The sequence below is a fragment of the Canis aureus genome, chromosome 17 (genome assembly GCF_053574225.1).
Source record: "Canis aureus isolate CA01 chromosome 17, VMU_Caureus_v.1.0, whole genome shotgun sequence".
In the NCBI taxonomy this organism is placed as follows: Eukaryota; Metazoa; Chordata; class Mammalia; order Carnivora; family Canidae; genus Canis; species Canis aureus.
In genome coordinates, this window is record NC_135627.1 from 55,945,679 (window position 1) to 55,970,237 (window position 24,559).

General features: G+C 45.1%; 2 protein-coding genes across 19 annotated transcripts in view; one reads left to right on the forward strand and one right to left on the reverse strand.

Annotated features, from left to right (window-relative positions):
- CBY2 (chibby family member 2) overlaps positions 1-24,559 on the forward strand; it is a 103,571-nt gene that overhangs the window by 17,197 nt on the left and 61,815 nt on the right. The window lies entirely within an intron of this gene.
- The window catches only part of ERICH6B (glutamate rich 6B), a 56,341-nt gene that overhangs the window by 15,715 nt on the left and 16,067 nt on the right, over positions 1-24,559 (reverse strand). For all 14 annotated transcript variants that reach the window (XR_013356007.1, XM_077855645.1, XM_077855639.1 and 11 more), the window contains 7 exons: positions 21,269-21,317; positions 17,661-17,839; positions 11,202-11,276; positions 10,402-10,440; positions 7,367-7,455; positions 3,335-3,471; positions 951-1,012 (listed from right to left, as the gene is read on the reverse strand). Coding sequence is in view for 13 of the 14 variants with exons in the window: in XM_077855645.1 (XP_077711771.1) it covers positions 951-1,012; positions 3,335-3,471; positions 7,367-7,455; positions 10,402-10,440; positions 11,202-11,276; positions 17,661-17,839; positions 21,269-21,317 (630 nt within the window). In the remaining variant the exon portion in view is untranslated. The remainder of the gene's footprint in view (positions 1-950; positions 1,013-3,334; positions 3,472-7,366; positions 7,456-10,401; positions 10,441-11,201; positions 11,277-17,660; positions 17,840-21,268; positions 21,318-24,559) is intronic.

Below are 24,559 nucleotides of genomic sequence, written 5' to 3' on the forward strand. Positions count from 1 at the left end.
GTGAGGACATGACACCTAGGCTTAGAAGGCCCCCACTTTTTCTTCTGTAGACACACTAGCCTTTTGTTCATTGAACACGCCAAAGGGATGAGCCCCGGGTCTGGCCTGAGAGGTCTTGGGCAGAATGTGGCTGGTGCCCAGACAATGGCTGGGTGATCTCAGGCAAGTCTCCTAGCCTCCCTGAGCTGTAGCTTCTTTATCCTGCTTCACGTGGTTACAAAGATACATTTGAATCAGATAGAGTATGTGAAAGTACTTAGTCCATAGCAATTATTCTCGAAGAGTTAGGTCAAGGGCATGTCAGTATCGGGGGATTGGAACATGGTCTTGGGAAGTACTGAGGCTCAAGAAGAAGCACCAGGACTGGTTAGCTATGTCTGCCATGGGTACTTTTGCCATTTCTATGTTAGCTGGATCTAGTAATCTGAAAGGTGTGTGGTGGCTTTGTGTTTCTGAATGAAGTGGCCTCAGTGGCTTTAGACTCTTGGCCCAAGTTTTCCATGATTAGACTTAAAAACACTGGCAACCCCCTTCATTGGCAAATCTTACCAGCTGGACCGCAGATGACTTCAGTATCTGGTAAAGGGGCCAACTCTTTCCCAAACTTTGTGTTAATAATCTAGGTAGCCCCTCAGATCTAGGTTAGTTCCCTTCCTATGGGCTCCATAGCCACCTCTTCCTGCCATAGCACTTAACCCTTCCATACATGAAGCCTCTGCTTGCTTATTTCCCCTCACCCATGCTCCTCAAAAAGGGTAAGGCGGCCCCAGATTGTGTCTATCTTGCTTGGTATTTTATCCCTGGCAGCTAGGACCTTGCTTGCTCATAAGTGCTCAAGCTATGCAAGGAACATTTATGCCTCCCTTAGGGTATAGGGCAGAAGGTGAGAGGCAGCCAGATGCCCACTGGAGAGCCCATCAAAGGATGCAAAATGGGAGAACGGTCCTTACGTTCACGTTTCTTCATAATCCAGAGGATCGTTTCCCTGTAGTTTCCAAAATTTTTCTTCAACCTAAAAGGAATGCGAATTACCTTTAAAAGCTGGGACTGACTCATGTTTATAGGTCATGCTACATGGTGTAGACAGTGCTAGAGCCTGCTGGGTGTTTCTCATAGTTGAAAAATCAGACCCCTGGCTCTGTGTTTGGACTCTGTTCTCCTTCCAGTCGGTACTCAGGAATAAAGGGACAGCACATGGTATTGACTCAGTGTTTGCTTCCTGGACTCCAAGCTGACACCTAAAGCCTTCAGAATGAATTCAACAAGGGTCATCTTGGGAGCTAGGGCAGGGCTGGGAGGTCCAAATGCAAGCTGGTTCGATGAGCTAAGCTCGCGCAGCTTGACCTTTCTATGGCTTGAGCATATCCCAGTGAAGGTTACATCTGGAAGTAGCTATGAGGAACAGCACCGTCGGTGACCTGGACAGAGTCACTCAAAGCCCGTCTACATTTAGTGGAAACATTTCCAATAATCCCATTCAAAATGACTTATCATGAAAGCCACACTGAAGTACAGCTCTTCAAAATGATCAAGCCCTTACCCCCTTTGCATGTCAATATATGAGAGTCATGTTGGGGCCTTGATGGCTTGGGCTATTTTACTTCCAAATAAGAGTGGTCTCCAGGGACCATTGTGCTTTCTGGTTCTCAGATCACAGCTTATTTAAAAGGGGATATGCTGGAAGGAGTGAGTTTCCCAGGCTTAATTGGATTTGAGAAGAAGGCCTTTAGACAGGCAGATTTTAAGTTCTCCGTTCAGATTCCTTGAGGAGAGTAGAATAAGTTAACCCCAAGTCACTCCAGAAAGCAAATACCTTTTGTTGGGAAGGGCTGAGCTGTTTTCCCTGTCAGGGAGTAGGTTTACTGTTTGCACTTTAGAGCTCATTATGAGCTCACAAAATGAGCTCTTTATGGCCCATTTGTATCAAATGTTGTTTATCTACAGGCACTTTGAATGGAATTAAAGCAGTTATCTAGCCTGCCATCATTTGTGAAAGAGTAAGGACTGAATTAGTGGTGGGGTGAAACCTAACCTGCAGGTTGACAGCAAGATGCAGGAAGATACAAGAGTTAAATTCCAATGAAGGGATCCAGCCAGAAGGACCCAAAGCCCTTTTCGAAAGGTTCCTCTTTTTGCCTTTTGCCAACCTTTGCAAGTTGGTGGAATCCTTGCCAACTAGTTCCCTCAATGGAGGAGACTCTGAGATACACACTATTCTATTGATCAGCACCCAATAGATCAGCACATAGTAGATGCTCAGGAAATATTTGTTGAGTGCTGTCAGATTAGATCCCTTCCTATGGGGCTCCATAGGCTTCAATGGGATGGTCATAGGCCTCAATGGGATGGAATGGGTGGGGAAAATGTTACGTGTGAGGCCAGATAACTTACAGGGAAGTTACTTTGCATTTGTTTTTGTAGCTGTATAAGGGTCTGAAAGCTTGGGTAGTCTCTGTGTTTTGTTCTGTGTATTTTGCCTTCTTCTTTCCTAGAGAAGCCTCAGGGATCTCTGGCTCCAGGACTCTACTCAGCCCAAAGCAGAAGTTGCTGGCAGTCAACCTCTCTTCTTGGTTTTTGTGAAAGCTTCAACTCATCAAGAAGGTTATGCAGGGCACCCTGTGCCAACAGCCTGTTTCTTGGTGCCATTGTCAGAGTCTGCAGTAGACGTTTAGTAGGCCTTAACATGCTTGCTAAGGTTTCTGGTAGTTGAATACATGAAAATCCAGGTTTCCATGCATCACAGACTAGATGTACAAATGGAGTTTGGGAGCATTTTGTGACCTGGGACCATGACAGACGTGGTGCCAGCAAGTCTGCAGTAACCTTATTGTTCCCGACTTCAAATGGGGATTCTGGCCATGACTCCCAGGTCAGTGCAGCTCATGGCTTTTCCCACTCCAGGAAGTGTGGAGGAACATTAGCCTATGTTGAAGCTAGGGAGTTTTTTGGCAGATGCCTAGGATCTTAATCCCCCATTATCCCCTCTCTTAAAAGATTAGGGCTCTGAGCCTTGCCCCCCAGACTTCTGTAGAAGCTCATGGTCCCTCTAAGACTTTTCCTGCCCTGGATTTCCAACCTGTGTCACAGCTAGCGTTTGATACTATCCTGAAACTCCATGCATGTACATTTCCTTGCTCTTGACTTTTTGCAGCCAGATCATTCTGTTCACCTGCCCCCTGAGGTTGCCTTTGCTCATGTGCCTGCCCTTTGACTCAGGGGACCTGCCTGGCCCTGGCCTTGCTCTTTTCTCTATGGTGGCCCCACTTAGACTTCTCTGCTACTGCTGGCCTACCTGAGCCCACTGACCAATAGCTTGATCTTACCAGTCACTTACAGAATTCCTAGTTTCCTTCTGGTTTCACTCTCCAGAATCCCGGTCAGGGGGACATCAATATCCTCTTCCAGTTCTTTGCGAGCAGCCATTTCTTTGAGCATCGTCCTAAACACTGCCTGATAAGAACTGCTGAAAAGCTACAAAAGGAACAAAATGAAATACTCAGAAAAAGGGCATTAGTGGCTTACCAATTAAGTACTTTGCTGACTCTCAAAGGTGCCAGGTGAGATTTCAACATGCTATTAGAAAAACACAAACAGTGGGAATAATAGGGTGGCTAGCAAGAGTTATTTTAAAGAATATTTCCATTGTCTTCATACTCCTCACTCCACAATATGCACAAGGTTTGTTTGTTTTTTAACAGCAGTATGCCAAGAAATCTTTTCAGAGCATAAAACTACCCCCTTTCCAAATGTGGAGATGGTTATAGAACATAAAAATGCTTCCATGATTTAAGAGCATAACAGGTGTTCTGAGTTGCAGAAATGGCCAATGGCAGGACAGTTGCTTATTTCGTGGTTGTTTCATTGTGAAGGAAGGCAGTCTAAAGGAAAGTCTACAGGAAGCTATAGTCTACACTGTAGCACCTAGTGTGTTATAGAAGTGGACAGTTCTGTGTTTAGAGATTCTTCTAGAGTAATGATGTTGTAAGCTGCCTTTTTATTTTGTAAAATTGTGGTGCATTCTATCCCAAGTCTGTGATGCTAATAACCAGGACTGACTCATAGGTGGGTTCTCATGGGAGTTTCTCTTCTGGATCCCTTTGGACAGAAGGTGAAATTTGGCTTGATGTAAAACAAAACAAACCATGGAGCTTTCATGTTGCTCTGCTCACCTACAAGTTGAAGTTGTTACGGTTGTTATGGTGGTTGTTCAACAGCTGATCATGTATAGTATGCCATTAACTTATATGCCAGTGGAAGGCTGGCATATCCAAAGTTGCATGTGAGCTGGGACAAATAGAAGAAAACGGCTTGTATTTGGCTGGATTTTCTAGGTTGGGGGACAAGCTGGGTTGCCTCCTGTCTGGCTTGCCCAATTCCCAGCTGCTGCACACTGGTGTTAATTAAATGAGCAGGCTATTACATGGAGGTGGCTCTAACGTGGTGGGGCCTTGGTAAGCACACCAAAATCTAAGCCTATAAATGCCTCCTCATTATGAATCAAAACCTAGGGACAACCAATCATAAGCAGCCAATTAGGCTTTAAGTGATGGCCAATCAAAAATTGCCTTGCTGTGCTCTTTTATTTATAAAAGCCTCTCCCCAGCTCCTGCCAGTAGAGTGCCCCTTAATCACTTCTGATTGGTAATGCACAATTCAAATCAATATATGCTCAAGCTCTTAAAATGTTTTGTATGCCTTAGTTTATCTTTTAACACTGGATTCAGAGCTTCAGAGCAGGTTGAGGTTAAGGCTCATGGTACCAATATGTCTGCCTCTAAATTTCTTTTTTTTTTTCTTTTTTAAAGATTTTATTTATTTGTTCATGAGAGACACACAGAGAGAGGCAGAGACATGGGCAGAGGGAGCCTGATGCAGGACTGGAATCCCCAGAACCCCGGGATCACGCCGTGAGCCGAAGGCAGATGCTCAATCACTGAGCCACCCAGGCGTCCCTCTAAATTTCTCATTGTTGACAGTTCTTCCCTTGGGGTGGAGAGACTTTCTGTTTAGGCCAGTGATCTCTCACCATCTCCTTTGTATTCTAAGTTTTGTTCACCAGAAGATATGGTGTTCATTGAGGTCCACCAGACCACAGACCCCTTGGATGGGCCTCATTGAAGTTCTCGTCCCATCTAGGCTGTGCCACCCCACTGGATTTAGCCAGCACCCATAACATCTTTGAGGTTTGTCCCATTTGCTTCCCCTGCCTGTAGAGTAGAACTATCCTCCTCACCATAGTAGGTGTACTGAGTACACCAGTGATGAGTTTGCCATGCCCAAGACTTCTCCTGGGTGAATCTCTGGTTTTTACAACCAAAAGCATTTGCACAGCAATGTTTGTGATGCATGGGATGCCATGGAGATAAAACAAGCATGTATAGCAAAGGAGTTGAATTGTCAGAAGAACCGAAGTATAGGTTGATAGCTCCTATCCAAATAGAAGGACTTAGCTCCCTCTCTTTAGTTTGTAACCTGTTGGTTTCTGGTATTCCCCCAAAAAGGACTTCCGAAGTCCATGCAAACAAGTCTTTCAGCTGCAGGTACCATGTGGCATTTACTTCATTCTTTCTGTCCTGCTCTGACCCTGCTTGTCCACATCTGCCACCTATGTGTTGCTCTGAGTACTGCTTTCCAAGCTGTACAGCTGCCTATCATGAGAATGCCAGCATCTAGGCACGGAACCCTGGCAGTGTGCTGTGCACCAACCACACGGGTGCTGTCTCCCCTCTGCCTGTGACTGCAGCTCTGTCCAGCACAGTGAACCTCAGCTGACAGGCTGATGGGTTCTGAATAATTTAAGTTTCTAATTAAAACAATTCCTTTAGATTTCAGCTCTTGCTGAAAAGTCTTTCTAAAAGGCCTGAGCTTACTTTCCTGTCTTAGTAAATTCAATGAGGTGATTTTGAGTTCCAGAAATTGTTTTTCTCTCTTCAGTGTGATTTTTCAGTATTTGAAAAGCATTTCTTATTAGTATTATGTCTACAGAAGCAAGCGTGGACAGGAAGAAATTTAGGGCTAAATATGAACTGAGACCAGAAAATTTCCTGATTAAACAATTAAAAAAAAAACCCAAATACCTATTTTTTGAAAAGGTTTTTTTCTATTGTAAATTTAGAAAAAATATATCTGCTTAATTTTGAGTTCCAGGGACACAAGATTTCACTCTTGTGATTGTAATTAGTACCTAGAATTCTGAGAAAGTTTCTTAGCTTTAATGGAAATGTTATATACTAATCTTTCTACCTATATTAACATATAAGTCTTAATGTAAGCTGACACAGGAAGTTAGAGCTACCAGGCTATAGTAGCGGTAAAATATTCATGCAGGGAAGACCATGTAACATACTGTGACTTCCCATCTCCTCTCAGGTTTTGGGGTCCAGCCAGGGAAAGAACATCCAGTGATGCTCAGGGCTGGTTCTGTGCTCCTCTGCAGGTGGTGGCAGCAAGATGACAGATCTGGGGAGGGTCATCTGCTGCTAGTTGCTTGGTGTTTGCATGGCAGAGGCTGTTGACTAAAGTGTTTGTCTTGGGGTACCTAGGTGGCTCAGTCAGTTAGGTGTCTGCCTTTCCCTCAGGTCAGGATCCCAGGGTTTTGGGATCAAGCTCCAGGCCCAGCTCCCTGTTTCATGGGGATTCAGCTTCTCCCTCTCCCCCTGCTTTGTGCTTGCTCTCCATTTCTGTCAAATAAAAAATAATAATAATAAAGTGTCTGTCTTGCCAGGCTGCCCCAGCCCCATTCCTGGTTTTTTGGTTAGAGATAGCAGGCGTTTCTTGGGGCTTTGTGCTTGTTAGGGTTTCTGAGTTGTCTTTCAGCACTTCGTCACCAGGGATATATGAAGCAAAATGAAAACTCTGGGAACTAACCACCCTGTCATTCCTTGGGTCCTGAGGTTATTAGCCAGTCTGACTTCTGTCCACCTTTAAGAAGTTTCTTCCATTTGTCTTACATATAACGTCTAGGGTTTTAAGCTGTACTAAGTGGGAAGAGTAAATCTAGTCCATCTTTCTAGAATTTAATTTCATTTTTATTGAGGGTTTCTACAAAGACTGACTTGCCTTGATATCTAGATAAATTAAATGTTTTGTGCTTTGCTGCCTTCAAAAGTCATCTGGAGGGTGTTTATATTACCAGCAGGGCTCTGAAAGTAGGGCCGTGGAATGCTACATATTTGGCTTTCTTCTGACCCACTTTGATTTAATATGTGTCATTTAAACTTACTTCTGTTTTAAGAAAAACTCCCTTGGGCTGGGCTAATAATGGAGTGAAGTTATGAGTCCCTGCACTCTAGAGGCAGCTCCTGGATGGCTTTGGGCCGCCCTGCTTGAACATTTGGAGGAACATGGTCTTGAGTTTTTGACTTACCTTGTCATCTAAGCCCTCAGCTTCCAGTGAGTCAGTGGGCTCATTTAATAAATCGTCCCAAAAGCTCTCTTTAGTAACAAAATCCAAGACTTTTGATTTTGGAAGGCACAGCAGAAGGAAAGGCATTTGGAAAAAAGAACCATAACAAGAAACAGAAAAAGAAAACCAAAAGGAAATAGTTACAGCATTTATCCTTGATGATTTAAATAAAAAATGCATGCATGATTGGTAAGACTTGAAGTAAATTCACCAAATTACCCAAAATTCAACTTGGGGATATTAATAAGACAGGAATAAAAGGGTCCTGTTTCAGTGGCTGACTTGAGAAAAAGTGTGTTCCTGATGGATGGCAAAGGTTCATTTGACGAAGTGACATTTGAGTGGGTCCTGAATAAAGCAAAGCAATGAGCAAGTAGGCAGATATCTGGGAAAGAACATTCCTGGCAGGGGGTGAGGAGGTGCAAAGGCTGGTGGTGACAGTGGATGGGAGTATGGTTGATACACTCGACAAACAGTATGCCTGGAAAGGAGTGAGTATGGAAGGTAGCAGGAGTGGCAATGAGGTGGGGTACAGGGCCAGCTCACAGAGCACCTTGTAGGTTGTGGGAAGGAGTTTTGGTTTTATTTTGGGAGAGATCTATTCTGAATGTGATTTTTCTCTCGGAAAGCCTGAGAAATATTTCTATCTCTTGCCAGTTTTGTAAAAAATTGCCGATTTCTGTACTTGCATATGATTCATAATTGCAAACTAAAGCATAATACATGTATTCTCAAGCCAGTGAGTTCATAAAAAGTCCTGAGAGCAAATGCCTTTGTTCTCAAGGTGAGCTACAGCCTGATGACTCTGGGCCGGGAGAGGGGCTTGGAGCCTTCAGTGTTGACGGGGTGCAAATTGAATCGAGGAATTGATAATTACAACTTGGGCCCCATCTCCTGCTCTCGGGAAGGTGTGACTCTTGAGGTGAGAGCTCAGAGGATGGGGTCTCACATGGTAATTGGGCCCCTGGGGAAATTTCTGCAGCCTGTTGTCTCAGCTTCAGGATGACAGCAGCCCCTTCAAGCTGGACCATCCAGAGAGCCCTTGAAAATCCATCAGGTTGGTGCAGGGCTAACTTATTCTGTCTGATTCTGTGTCTCTGGGGGTGGAGAAGAGACATTCTTCATGATCTCTGTACATGTTAACTTTGCACTTCTTCCCAATTTTGGTTCAGTAATAAAAAACTCTGTTGACAACACCACTCAGCTGGATCTGCCTTTACCCACACGGGGCTTAAGGGCCCTTCTGCCTGCAGACCCCCTACCCCAGCTTCAGTTATTTCTCACAGAAACCTGACACATCTGTGGTAGAGCCTGTGCTGGGAGAATTCGCAGCAATTCATTCTGCTAGTTCTCGCGTCCACACTGGAGTACTCAGAACTGACAAGGCTCCGGGGCCCTTTTCAGCTCGATTCCAAAAAACACTGTGTCCCCAGACTGCCTGCCATGGAAACGGCTGAGAAACGTTTTGAAAAATCGTTCAGGAATTCATTCGACAAGAATCCATGGGAATTCCAGCAAGCTCCTAGGAGGAAGCTCCTTTGTGGTTGTCACTGGAGAGGAGAGGGAGGATACTGGGAGAACGGGTCTGGACGGACTGATCGGCAGCATCTTCCCATGTAAGATTCTCGGAGTTCGTCCCTGCCCTAGATGGAGAACAAGAGTCTGGCTCTGGCCCTAAGAGCTTAGCAAATCCCCATCATTTGTGATTACCGTATTTTAATAGGCTTTATTGAATAATACATAGTTAATTTGAGGGAAACAAAACTAGATGTTTATCAAGGGAAGCAGGTGACCCGGCAGTCCTGAATCCTGAATAGCCACCGTTCAGAAGTGTTCGATTCAACGTAATAAATAACCTTATTAACATCAATGGGCACTGTCTACATGTCCAGACAAGCACAGGAAATACACAGTAAGAGCTGTAACTGGGGCTGAATGAGAAGGAAAAGCTTTCTGCCTAATTAACTTTTCCTTTGGGGATTTCTGTCACCTCTACCTTTGCTCTAGCGAGATCATTATCTTCCCCTGAAGTGCCTCTGTGGGAGGGTTTGTGCAGGCGGTGGGGGGAAGCTGCAGGCCTTTGAGTGGTGGCCCCTATGGGCCACTTGCAGCCTGTTGCGCAGCCCCTTGGCTCTCTGGTCCCCTCATCTGTGTAATGGGAACGATAAGACTCGTCTTCAGGGTGGCGGACCAGAGTGCTACTGTAAGTAAATGCCAGGCATACAGGATTCCCTAATGTAGAGTGTGTCTTCTCTGGATCTGATCAGGAACCAATCTTAATTTTTCTCTAACCAATCAGTTCCTCTCCTCTGATGGTTTTTCCTGATTTCAACATGTGTGTTTCATACCTGTGTGTATGAGACTCAATCCTCCCCTCTGCCCCCACCATGTTGAAAGACAAGAGATCATAGTCCCTAAATTGTTTTCTGATAGGAAGGGCCTGGTTAATTGTGGGGCTTTTGTTTTATGGAGTGGTAGGTATAAGATGAGATTCTAACCACCGTTGGGATTCTCTCCTGTCTCTCCTCTTCAGAGGGTTCAGCCAACCCCTCCTTAATAAAGGATTAAGTCTTTAGAGGTACCAGTTGTAGGGCCTCCAATTTATTCCCTACCAAGGTGCCATGATCAGTCTACTTGGAGGGGCCCATGCGTCCCAGTTGTGCTCTGCTGCCCAGACCTCAGGTAGCCCAGCAACTGACTGGACCTTCTGAAATGTGGGGGTCTCTATACCAGAGCTCTTGAGTACAGAGATGGACTTCTGGCCCAGGTCATTCTGTCTTGCTCCAAAGACTCTCTATTATCCTATCCTTCTTCAGGAAGGGACAGGGAAACCCATTCAAGTTCAGGAGCTGTGTGCCCAGCATGTCCCCAAGTCCTAGCAAAGAGTTGGTGGAAGCTGGACCAGCAAGGGACCCACCCTTCCGGGGCAACTACCCCCAGCCCAGGTCATTCCACAGGGAACAGGGATCTTCAGATATATTAGGTTGAGTGCTTACCATTTTCTTCCTCGTGAGATGTGTCAGGGATAACGTACACTGAAAAAGAATAGGAGCAATTATTAATAGGCTGTGTGTTATGGTGAACTTATCTGGACCTTTTGGTCCCCGAGGGAATCGATTTAAAAAGCATCTCCTAAACAGCTGGGTGAGATCATGTGTTTTGGGATACGTGGATTCCATAATCTTCAGCAGTTTGAGGCCTGTTGCTTACGCTCAACAAATATTGATTTCCCTCCCTCTGTTCATATTTCATCTTGCACATTAGAATTTAAGTTCTGAGAAGGTGTGATTTTTTTTTTAACTTGAGCTCCCGGAGGAACAGGTGTACAACATAGTGATTCAACAACTCTCTATATTCTGCTGTGCTCACCACAAGCATGGCTACCATCTGTCAGAGGGTATGATGGTTTCGTTCATCTTACATCCTACCTAGTATGCAGTAGGTATACAATAAATGTTGGTAGTGTCATGGAATAAACTGAGTATGGGTAACCTATTATCTTTCCTTCTAATTCCAGTGGTAAATACTTTTCCTCCCTATTCAAAATTCAATTTTAATTCAGAATGAAAAATACTTGCTCTTTGGGTCAGTTTCTTCCCTGAACCCTAAGCCTTTAGCCCTTGAAATAATGCCTTGGCCTCAGGCCTTAATTAAAATTAGTTTAGTTTAAAGGGGTCAAAAGAGGTCTCTCTTTGGCTGGGGGCATGCTAATTCTGTTTTTCTTACCTTCTCATGGATGGATCTGTACCTCCTGTAAGTCATTTAAAATCATCATAAAATAATAAAATTTAGATACCTTCTGAACCTGACTTTAAAGAAGATAGAGAGATTCTTGAGATTTCTTGTGCTTTCAGTCTTGATTTTGTAGGTGCTGTTAAAAGACAGAAGGTGGCCATTTAACAATTTTATTTAACCTCATATTTCCCAGGGAGTTCATATCATTTAGGGCCTGAGGTTCTTCCTTGGTGCCCAAGGCTGATCAACAGAGGGGAAGTGCACTTTGGAGGGCACTATGGCCATATATTAGATGTGTCCCCTGCCTCCCTGATTCTTCTTTAGTTTTGCTGACTTATTCCAAGACTGCAGTAAACCAGAGGTTGGGAGATGTAGCCCCTCTGTGGCCATCTCCTCCACTCACCATGGGCCAGTTGGTGGATAGAGGATAGAGAGAATGGCTGGGGCTTGGTTGAGGGCGGTGGGTAGGGGAGAGGCAGATTTTAGAGCTCCAAGTAGCTCCGAGGCCACATGGAGACATTTATGGGGTATGCTCAACTCTATAGGAAGTGGGCATGTCTGCTCTTTTGTTGCTCAATGCAAAGTGTTCGGTGGTTGCTGGCTGGGAAACAAGGGGCTATCTAGCATAGATCCGCTAAGATACACCAGTGGGAGGCCACTGTATTTTTTGAGAACCTTTGTAAGTTCATGGGTACCATTATTTTGTCTTCTGCAGTCTGGTAGTCCCTATTCCTTTCTGTACCTTCCCCCACCTCTCCCTCTTCCTGTCCCTAAACACATGTGCACACACGCGTATGTACCCACACACACCCTAGATATACTAATCTTGATAGCAGAGTGGCAGACCAGTGAGGAAACAGCAGAGGCAAACTGCTCCATCCACTCCCAGGGGTGGCAGGACTCAAGCCTGGTCTGAGGTGCCTCGATGAGAAGCTTCCAGCACACAGGCAGTGTCAGGGCCCGCTAGTTCTTTTTTTTTTTTTTTTTTTTCTTTTTAGATTTTATTTATTTGAGAGAGAGAGAGAGAGAAGCAGAGACACAGGCAGAGGGAGAAGCAGGCTCCATGAAGGGAGCCCAATGTGGGACTTGATCCCAGAACTCCAGAATCATGCCCTGGACCAAAAGCAGGTGCTAAATCACTGAGCCATCCAGGGATCCGCTGGACCCACTAGTTCTTAAGCTGAAACTGAGCCCTGTGCAGACAAGGAGCTCTCTGGCTTTTAAGAAATCTCAACCTACAGAGGCATAGCTCTGACTGGTAGGAACTACTGCCTTTTTTTAGCGTATTTTCCTGAAGGTGGACCTCTTCTAGCCCTTCAGGGCACATGCAGAGAGTCAGGTCTCATTTTTATGTGGCAGATCATCAGATATTTGAAGGCAATCCTATCTCAGAGCCACATGTCTTCTGGGCTTACCATCCCCCTTCACTTCAACAGTTCTGTGTTTGATGTGGTCTCCAGGTCCCCCTACAACCACTCTCCTCCAAGTCTGCTTTAAGCTGTCATGGAGTGTGGCAGCTCCAACACTGAACAGGTGTCCCAGGGCTGACGCTCCAGCATGAGCTAAAGCAGGACTGTCTTCTGTTTATGTAACCTTTTAATTATATTTGGTGACGTTAACGTTTCTCTCACATCAGTCATACCACTGATTTACTGAACTTATGGATGAGTCAAGGATCTACAACAAACAGGGCTTCCCCATCTTGTACTTTTCTACCCTATTATTTTTGTGGGCCCAAGAGCAGGACCTAATATAAGTTGGCATTATATTTTATCTAGCTGGTCCCAGTTCAATGTTTTCCTCCTGTCAGGATCTTTTAGAATCTTTTTTTTAATTTTTTTTATTTTTTAATTTATTTTTTATTGGTGTTCAATTTACTAACATACAGAATAACCCCCAGTGCCCGTCACCCATTCACTCCCACCCCCCGCCCTCCTCCCCTTGATCTTTTAGAATCTGATTACATTACTCCCATCAACCAACAGCTTCAGGTCATCTGCAAATATAAATATTCCTCCTACATCTCTGTCCAGGCCTATGATAAAATGTTGTGCCAGATGGAGCTCTGTAGTTTCCTAGTGGAAACTGGGTTAACTGATTTTTAAGCAGTCTCTTTGGGTGGTTATCCATCAGTTACCATTCTATAATCTTCCATTAGCATCCTCCTGATTTTTCTCTGTCTTGTCCACAGGAACATCAGGAAGCCTTTGAAAATGAAGTCCATTGTGGAATTTGAGCCTACTGGGTTATCACTGTTCCCTTATCTACTTTGTAAAACAAAACAAAACAACAACAACAACAACAAAAAAAACAGCTTAAAAGCCAATATCACATGATTTGTTCTTATTGATCCTATGCTGGTTTCTTGTCATTCTGCTCTTAATATTTGTCCTGGATTGGTCACAGACTCATTCCCCAATTCCTCAGAAACTGTAAATGCAATTAAGCTATTCTTGGTCTATAGATAGTTTGGTGGATATTTTATCCAGGTCAGGACATAGCAGTTACTATTCCCTTTTGATTCTTTCACCAGTCTTTGGTTTCTGCTATTTCTTGCCTAATTTTGTTGCACCCATTTCAATCCGGAGGTCATTTTCCTCATAGCGAAGTCAAGTGAAGAATCTGGCTTTCTCTGAATCATTCCACCTCATTGTACCAAACAGTAACCTGTCTACCTTGATCTTCCTTTTGCCTCAATCATATCTTATTTATTTTATTTACTTAAAATATTTTATTTATGTATTTGAGAGAGAGAGAGAGAGAGTGTTAGAGTACACAAACAGAGGGAGAAGGAAAAGCAGACTCTGCTGAGCAGGGAGCCTGATGTGGGGCTTGATCCCAGGACCCTGGGATTATGACCTGAGCCAAAGGCAGACACTTAACTGACTGAGCTACCCAGGTCCCCTGCCCTAATCATATTTTAGAAGGGCCCCTTCTTTTGTGGCTGCCTGCATGGTGGTGATGATGATGGTGGTGGTAGTGGTGGTGGTGCTGGCTGTGGTGGTGGCAGTGGCAATGACAAGGATGATCTTTCAGTAAGAATAAGTTTATCTTGGGCTTCAGTTCTTCTGACACTATTCCTTTTTTTTTTTTTTTTAAAGATTTTATTTAGAGAGAGTGTGCAAGCAGTGGGGGAGGAGGCAGACAGAGAGGGAGAGAGAGAGAACACCAAACAGACTCCTGGCTGAGCTTGGAATCTGCTGCAGGGCTAGATTTTACAATCCCGAGATTACAGCATGAGCCAAGATCAAGTGTCGGATGCTTAACTGACTGGGCCACCCAAGCACCCCTCTCCAGGCACTATTCTTTTTTTTTTTTTTTTTTTTTTTTTTAAGATTTATTTATTCATGAGAGAGAGAGAGAGGCAGAGACACAGGCAGAGGGAGAAGCAGGCTCCCCACAGGGAGCCCGATGTGGGAGTTGATCAGGATCCCAGGATCACACCCTGAGCCAAAGACAAACGCTCAACCATTGAGCCACTCAGAGGTCCCTCCTGGCACTATTCTTAAGGTTTGAACCAGTTTCCTACATTTACCACAGGTAACTTTATCATTTTTTTTTAAACCTACACATATGATCTGAGTCCAGGCAGGAAACTGCACAAATGCTAGTTTGCACTTTTGGGAGTTTTCCAACAATCTTCTCCATCTGGCCAGGTAGCTCGAAGCAAACTTCTCCACTGACAGCACTGTGTCCCTCTATTTATCCTTACCCACATTTCTATATGGATAATGTCTCTTTATGTACATATTTTTACCTACCTAGACTGTTTCTTGGGGGTAGGATACACCCTCTCATCACCATGTCTGATCTCAAATCAGATGAGGATTCAACAACAATTCTGCAAGTATTTAATATTTATAGGTTTACTATGTTCCAGGCACTAAGTCTTGAGGATTTTTATAGTCATGGGCATAAATACTCTGTGTTAGAACTTCTGCAGTTATGACCCTGCTCTGTGCCTGGATAGGTAGACGCCCGAGGCCATAAATAGTCTTTCTGGACCACATTCGGAACACTTCCTTACGTGGGTCATGAGGCATTTCTGGTGCCTTTAGCATTCTTTCCGTATCAGACCTACCACTCTTGGTAGGAATAGATTTCAAGGATTTATCTGGGTGTTTTTCAGTTCAAAGTCTTATTTGTTGAGAAGAACCCTGCCAAGTAAAATGCAGTTTCTGGCCCTCTGGGGTTGAACACTCCCATAATTTACAAATGCTTTAAAAATAGGAACCCAGTACCCATGAAATTCATCCTACACTTGAGGTTCTCTGGTTCACCAATGTTCTGGTTCACCAATGAATTCTCTGGGGGTCTTGTTAACAAGGCAGACAGGGATCCTGTAGGCTGGAAGGCTGCATCCTTATAGGCAACTGGGATAGGGTTGCACAGCAATATTAATGCCTACTCTCATCTCCACTGTTGCTCCTGCTCTCAACCCTCCCCAGCCAGCATTTTGGATTGCTTTTGCCTTGATTGTCTGCATTTCTCCAACAAGTGGATGGGTGGCTTTTGTCCTGGGCTGAAAGCAGATTCTTTTTTGCACCTGCCATGCTTGGGAATCCTCAGGGTTCTGCACTCCAGCTGCAAAAGGACTGGCTTTCTTCCATGGCATGGGCCCCATCCCCCCCCCCCCCCCCCCACATAACATTTTCCCTATGTTTCCTTCCTCTTTTGTCTCTTGACGTGGTTTTGAGAACTTCTGCCTTCCTGGAGTGCCATCCTTCCTGCATTTTTCCTGCACCCCATCACTTCTCTAACAACTCTTTAACCCTCAGAAGCAAATATCTTTGTCATACATTTGCTGACCATTTTGTGGCCCAGACACAATCATGTACATATTATAGAAAAGTTTTGCCTATTATCAATGTTCTCCAAAGAGAGATTGCAAACCAAAGGCAGAAGGGGAAGAAAAACCTTGGTGAATTTTAGAGAATTGCTTGCCTTTCCTTGTGTTTCAATCTCTGCTGTACCCACCATCCTCTCACATAACTGCAGGAAGCTGGAGTGTGTCACTGACCAGGTCTTAGAGGCTCCAACACCGAGCACACCTTTGGTCCAGGCCACCCATGTCACCATATTTGATCAGTAGGTATTTCCTGTGGGTGGCTGGACTTTTACTAAGCACTAAACACGTTAGCTCTAAGGAATTCAGTACTAGGAAGACACTTAGCTGCAGAACATGCCCCTACAGACCAGATACACAGAATGCTTAAAATCCGAATTAGATACAGACATGACTAGCTCTGTAAATTAAGTTTCAGGACCAAAAGGATCATGAACGAACAGGTCAAATGAAACAATGACTGCAGGAGGCTCTGTCTCTGGAGGTGGGTTCACTGGTATGAATAGGCACTGTTGCCCCCCCCCCCCCCCCGCCCCTCTGCCCATTCAGCCTTCTTCCAACCCTCTTCTCCCCTCCCACATCCTTTCAAGCTTAGCATTGGCACTTTACAGGCTATTACCCAGTAAATGACTTTTAGAATCCTGCTTATGAATATTTAGATAAATGCTCAGATTTTTCCCAGCTGTCATGCTTATTGACTTTGAAATGGTTCCAGTTCTCAGGGCTCTGCCGGAGCACACATGTGGATGGAAGTCCCACATGAACTGATGTAAACCTATAAAATACTCCTCATCCTGAGCTGCCTGTGCCACTGAGCTCCTGGCTTGTGTGGGCCTGCCCTCTGCCTCTCTCCTCTCCCTCATAGGGTTTCTGGCTCCTAATTTCATTTAACCACGTTTGAGCTACAAAATATAGCAGGCACGGATGCAGGCGGAGAAGTGAGGTGTTGGGGGAATCTAATTTACTGCTGCCATGACTACAGATGTGAAATGAATCTGTGAACCCATGATGGATCAATCTCACGAAGGCGGGATTTAAATTATTAATAATGGCAAGAAATGCTGTTCAGTGTTCCATCCCAGGATCTTAGGGTGAGGGGACTTTGGGCTTAATTGGGTAGAGGATTAAGATTCTCAGCGCAATCTTGCCAAACTCTCTTGAGCATCTCCCAGTTGTGGCTACAAAAGTCCACACTACAGATGGTTTTGGCTGGTTCTGAATCAGGGCTGGCTTTGACTGCCTGCTGAGACAGAGTCCCACTGGCCAACGTCCACGTGATCATCTGGATAGAGCCCATCACCCCAAGGAACCAGTCTGTAATCTGGGAAGGTAATAGCCTGTGTCCCTGAGGGAAACAGGGCCTGTGTTCATATAGAACAAGAACAGGAAGACTAATGAAAAGGGAGGGAGAGCCTGAAAAAGGCATTTGCTTCAGCACTTTGCTGATGTTCTTTCTCTGAGGGGGTCCTGGGAGGGAGGAAGAGGGTAGCAGGGCTAGCAGAGGAGTTGAACTTCTTACCTAAAATACCACTTCAGACGGCACAGGAAGCAGGGTGCATCATTAGCATGATAGGTAGTGCTGGAACCACAATATTTCCCACGCATGGAATGCATTTCCCCCTCCAGCCCGCTGTGTGATGGCCCTCAGGATGCAGTCCCCCTTCCCCGACTTACTCTCATAGATCCATTCCGTCTGTGTGCTCTGGTTTTGCCAGGCCAGAAGTTCTCCATCTCGCTGTACGTATGAGGTAGAAGGTGTTGAGTCACTGTACAGAGACTCATAGGGAAGTTCAGAGGTGGAAGGAGGGACTGCAGAGAGGGTAGTCCCCTTAGAGGGGCCAGTCACTATGCTCCTGTCAGAGGGGAAGCACAGGGGCAGGTCAACTTCCAAACGGGCCAGGTTAGGCACTCGGTGTGAGGACCTGCTGGGGAGGTGGGGTGGCTCCTCTCTGGCTTCTGCAGACGCTGCCCATCTCAGATGGTGAGTGTCCCAGGTTAGAAGGGACCATCTAGTAGATGATGGTAAATAGGTCTATGTGCCATTCTGGGCAGCAGAGCCCCACACTGCCAACTGCTCCTTCATTTATAGTGAAAGGCTCTATGGATGCCATCAGAGGCCAATGGGCCCGGCTTCTATAAGTGGCAGTCCCATGTTCGGGAACATTCTCTGTCCTTCCTGGCTCATGACCCTGCCCATCCCAGTGGTCCTTCCTGCCTTACTGCTATCTCAGTGGGAAAAATACAAAAGTAGATGCTGTAGCAGCTTAAAATCAAGCACGAAGATCTCTCCCCTCTAGTCTACCCACATACAAATACTGCCCATTACTGAGAAAGCTTTCCACAGGGCCTGACAACAGAACATTGGCTCTCAAGCAGAGGCCCTGCCATCTGGTAGCTTAGGATCAAAAGGGGACAACCCCAACACACTGACCCACACTGTATCCTTCCTCAGGAAGCTCTGGTTCTTAATTGGGGCAAGAAACTGTCATCCAAAGGGATGAGAAAGGTCTTGGGGTGTTTCAGTCCTGAAGTCATCTCATGTAAACTGGCTGAAATGGCAGGGACAAGCATAAGGAGGAATGCCCAGCACATAAACGGGCAATGACTATGGTTGGTAGAAAAAGTACACACTTTGGTGTCGAATGACTCGAGCTTAAATCTTGGCTCCAGTGCTATTGAGGAGTAACTGGGTAACCTACTTAATGTCTCTGCGCTTCAGTTTCTGTTCTTTCTGTTCATCATCCCTCCCTCACAGGTCCCCACCGGAGAGGACAGCGAGAGTGGGCAAGTGCACTGTTGGCTGCTGATGTTGTTACTGGAGATTCAGCAGTTTAGTGGCCCTTCAGAGACAGGCCTGTTCCCTGCCTGGGTCTGCATTCCCCCCATACAGAGAGGGACAGGGAGGGAGTGAGGGGCTATAGGCAGAGGCTGAGGGAGAGAAAAAGAGGCCGCTTGCTCTACCTGAGAGGCTCAGCATCAGGGGGAGTTACAGACAGATCTTGTTTCTCTTCCAGGGGACCCATGGAAATGCCTGGCTCTGTGCAGCCTGTGGCTAGGGCACAGCAGCTGTGTTCTCAGGGTGCACCATTGAAAAGGGGCAATGGGATCAAGTGGCAAGATGGTAGATCCTAGATCAGGTGACCACAGGAATAAAGAACTAGGGAACACAGGTAGGCTCTTTAGGTGACTGTCGACTCTTGCCCTGTTCCAGGCCTCAGGGCCAGATCAGGGGACTCTCCTGGGCTTTATCCTTTTCCTGGGATAATGCCTGTCCTACCTCACTTACCAGGTGGTCACTGGGACCCAAAGAGGTAATGCAAGTCCTCGTGAAAGGACTTTGAGAAGTTAAAGCTGCCAAACACACCGAGTGATCATACCTAAGGTAATGGTGGGCTTATCTGCTCATTGCCATCTTCATGTACTACATTTACTCAGCATCCTCTCTGCCACACCTGCTCTGGGCTGAGACATGGTGAGGGCTTCTGGGGGCACCTATGGAAGCAGGACTAGGGTTCTGGCCTACCTGGGCCAAACACCAGCTCCCTGCTCCATCTGCAATGGAAGGGTGCAGGAGGAGCCACTAGATCCTAGATCCTGGGGAGATTGGATGGTTTCAGGCCTGCTTCGTCCGCTGTTTCAGAGTGGGGGACGGGCCTGGTGTGTGCCAGGGGGATCTTCAGGGCATGCGTGTAGAAGTGGGAAAGGGAGCCTTCCTGTTTATTAGGGACCCATGAAATGCTTGACCTGAACCTGCTTCCCTTTCCCTCCTCTGGCTTAACAAACAAATATGAGTGTAACACTTCTTGCCTAAAGTGGTTTGTGCAGGTTCAATCTCTCAGCAGCCTGTGTCAGGAAAGTCCAGGGCCTCTCTGAGCACCCGTAGCCCAGACCTGGACTCTAGGAGCCAAGCCAAAGAGCATGTGGCAGACACAGGTGAGGCCCCAGGGCCCCTCTGGTCCCTGTGAGTTCCTCGGTGACAGGAAAGCCACTCGAATAAAGGATTGAATGGGTGCCCATGTTTGGAATCATGATTCACGTTCTAGGCATGCTAAGTTGCCACACAGTGGTGTGGGGGGGGGGGGGGCAGAACCAGCAATAACAATGAAGTGTAGCACTTACTGAACATTCGTGTGTGCTAGCCACTGCTCTCAGTGAGCCCCGTGAGTTAATACCCATTTAATCTCAACCACTGCCTCATGAGGCTGAAGAAACCGGGAGATTATGTGATTGCCCTGTGGCACACAGCTGGCAGAGATTCAAACCCAAGCAGTCTGGCTCCGGGGTCCCTGTTCTCAGTCACAGAATTTCCCGTGGTCACTCACACGTTCCTCAGTATGCTGTGGGTGTCAGTACCTGAGGTGAAGGGGACCTCCAAAGAGCCACCTCATCTTATCCACATTGCTGAGCCCCTAGGAGGGTGAAGTGTGGAGCTCAGGGGCCAGTGGAGAGCAGCCATGGGGGCCGGCCTCAGCCTCACCAGGTTGAAGAGTAGCCCTCAAATGGTAGCCTGTAGCTGCCCTGTGCTGCAGAGCAGGGATCTCATTCCTATTTCTCACTATAATGGAACTGGCCTCCTGCTTTCTTTGTATCTAGCATCAGCCCACTTCACCAGTGGATGCAAATGCCCTGCAGTCATCCTTTGGGGAGGGACTGTAGGGGATGAGACACAAAGATGAGGACTGTGAACACATAGTCCTTACAGGACTCGGGGGGGGGGCGGGTACTGCCCACCTTGGTTTCTACAGAGCTGAGCACATGGAAGGAAGCATTTATTTATTTATTCCATAGGTATGTTAGTGACCATCTTGCATGTACCAAGCCCTGTGGCAGTTTAATGAGTGCTCACTGAATGGTGACCTAGACCTTAGAAACATGCCTGAATAAGGAAGGTGGTGACTGTCTTTTGGGCATTCATTCATCTGTCCCCCGAGGGCATGGCCACAAGCCCTTTGTTATCTCTCCCTGGTTGAGAACTTCTTTGCAGACTCAGATGGCTCCTGCCCTTTCATCTCTGTAGTTCTGGGTGCCCAGGACTTGGATATTGGGACCTGTCCCTCACCCTGTGATTAGCTGAGTGGTAGAGGGGGCAGTGGTGGACCCTTATGTGTGACTCTTGGAGATACCCACCCCTACCTGAATCCCTCCTTCCTCAAGGGGCCTGAACCCTGCACCTCCACCCCACCTGCCCCCCAATTCACTTGTCTTCAGGACTCCTAAGGCTCCTGAAGCATCATCCCTAAGCATGAATTTCCACCTGATTTATCCAAAAAGAAAACTATTACCTTGTGGTAAGATGAGGCAAAGTTTGGTATGAAGACATACTCTTGAATTCTGTTGGAAAAAGAACAGAAAGATAATATTGAAAAAAAAAGAAGGCATCTTTCTTCTATTTAAAAATATGTTGCTAAGTGTGTGATGCTGGATTTGTGGGGGTGAGGCCCCAGTTTATAGAATTCTTCTATTTTTACTTTTCATTAGTGTTGTCTTTCTTAATGGTTTCCTTTAGAAACTACAAGGTTAAATATTGTAAAGTCAATGAGAACTTAAGATAATTTTCATGAAATCATGGATTTTGGAAATTCAAGTTTGCTCTGTTAATTTTTGGGTTATCACAGAAGCTTCCTTCTGTCATAGATGAAAGGTATCTATATAGAAGAGGTGACTGAGGCTCAGAGGATATAAATTTTTATTTATTTTATTTTTATTTTTTTATTTTATTGGAGTTCAGTTTGCCAACATATAGCATAACACCCAGTGCTCCTCCCATCAAGTGCCCCCCTCAATGCCCATCACCCAGTCACCCCCACCCACCTCCCTTTCCACCATCCCTTGTTTGTTTCCCAGAGTTGAGGATCTAAATATTTTTTAATATTTAATTTATTTGTGTCATTTAATCACCCATTTACCTTGAATGATAGGAATTTCATGTACAATTGGGATAAAGTAGGCCATTAGTTCTAATAATAGAGACTGGCACAGTGGAAGTAGTAAAGACATGAAAACCAGAAATTGAAATTTGAAACTTAAATGTTCAACACTTATCCACAGTTTATCCATGAGACAGAATATATTGAGGAATATTACTTTGCTCTTAAAATGATGTCTACAAAAGTTAAGCAATACGGGGCAAATATTGAAGTCGCAATTTCTGTTACAAAAGTAAAATACCAACTTGTACATACAACATGTTTAAAACTATAAAAACAAAGCTACAGAACAAGGACCACCACCACCAATCAAACATGGAAAAAATAAGAGCAGGAAGGACAGAATAAAAATCACTAAAGACTGAATCAGCTTTATTTATATTTGAGTGTTGGTCAATGGTGTGATGTTTTTATACCTTCTGCTTTTCAAATTAACCATTAAAATGAGCAAAAGTAAATGTTATTTCTTTTTATGTCATTCTCCTAAAATTAAAATATGCACACTATTTATTAAAAAGCCTGAACAAAGAAGGACAGGAGGAAGGAAAGAAGAAAAGAAAGAGGCGATTACAAGAGGGAGAAGGGAAGCCTGGGGAGACTGTTCTGGCTCCTCTCATGATTTTCTGTGATCTTGGCATAGTCATATACCCTCTCTCTGACTCCAGATTCTTCACCTGTGTCATGGGGATAAATAATGGCTGGGTGAATTTAAGGAGACACAAAGATCAGGGGCACCTGGGCGGCTCAGTGGTTGAGCATCTGCCTTAGGCTCAGGTCATGATCCCGGGGTCCTGGGATTGAGTCCCACATCGGGCTCCCCACAAGGAGCCTGCTTCTCCCTCTGCCTGTGTCTCTGCCTCTGTCTGTGTCTCACATGAATAAATAAATAAAATATTAAAAAAAAAAGAAGACAAAGATTGTGAAATATACAATACATGCCCTATGCCTTGGACTGTGCTCCTGACCTTCTGGGCAAGACACAGAAGATGATGAAGTTTGTTCAGGAGTGGAGTGGAGGCTGTGAGCGACTGGCCCCGGGGCTCAGCATCTCCCCCACCAGTTGTACTCAGGGCACACTAGTTGTGGAGCTCTGTCATCATCTGTGAAGTTTCCTGCCTGACAAACTGGCTGGCTCTCTCCCATCCATGCCTTATCAATATATTGCAAACGTTTCTTCTTAAATATGCAGAAAACTGCTAGATGCCCTGTTGGAAAGAGTTATTGCAGCAGCAACTCTCAATTGGAAATGGCAAAGGAGTTATAATAGCATTTAGGCCAAACAGCATTCGGAGCTGTGGAAGAGGAGGTTGCAAGGGTAAAGAAAATCAAATCCAGCATATTATGCATATCAAAATACTATTGAGCAAAAAACATTATAAATCAAAATTAATATCCTGTGATATCTCTATGACATTATTTGCCACAGAACAGAATTAATCTTTTAGAAGGTCTTGAGTTTAAAAAAAAAAAACAAAACCCAAAAACCCAAAAGGGGCCTCAATATGGGGTGGTTTCATGTTCTGTGACAGCATGATAGTAACATAGATGGTACTTCCTTCTAGCACCTCCTCCCCATGTGAGATCAGAAGAGCATTTTTGCATCTTACACCATATGGTATAGGAGAGTTTTCAAAGCATTTTCAGTATGTTTTTGCATGTAAATATTGCAACCACACTGTGAAGAAAGGTATTTTTGTACATGGGGAAACTGATACTGAGAGAAAGTAAATGACATGCTCAAGGTCAAAGGCCTTGCCATGTGCTGGATCTTCTGACTCTTGACACCACAGTGTGGACACCCACATTTTACAAAACTTACCTGGAATCTCTCAGGGAGATTGCTCATATGGAGCTATTGATTATTCAGTGGTGATTGATGCTGCATTTATATTCAGGTTTCTCATCTAATTTTATTGGATTTCTCTACAAATCATGGGGAAAACATTTTTTCTTTGGAAAATGATTTCTTTAAAGAAGAGAAAGGGGGTTATAGGTTGCTAGTGTGACCCTATCCTGATTTGTCCCATGCAATAGGAGTCTCTTAAATTGAGCTGCCTGCTGAGTAGTTAGGTTGGGGGCACAGGTCCCTCCTATACCCCAGTTCATTGCATCTTTTTTTGTTACGTCCAATCCACAAATTGGGTGGGGTATGTGGTGATGGGAAGTGTAAACTACCCTTCACAAGTCAATGGTAGGGGAATCATAAAATACAATATAACAACAACAGTAATAACTAACGCTGGAAAGTCTTCGAATGCTATGTGCCTGTCATAGTCATAGTTTATAATGCTTTAGTATAATTTAATTCCTTTAATCTTCACAAATATCCTATAAGATATGTCTGTTGTTTCTAATTTATAGTTAAGGAAACCAGCATGCGGAGGAGTTAAGTGACTTGCCCAAGTTCCTTCCCTAATAAGTGGGAGAGAATTGACATTCGGACTCAAGACAGTTAAGCTCCAGAGAGAGGAAGGAAACAGTGTTCTTTGCGACAGACTCACATCTACCACCAAACAGACAAATAAATGGCACTCCTACTCCTCCATCCCCATCTGATGCTGTGGCCCACAATACTAGCCCCTCGTGGTGCTCTTTCCTGCTGAGCCCAAGTTGGCGCTCAGAATCTTTCTCCACATAGGGCTCCAC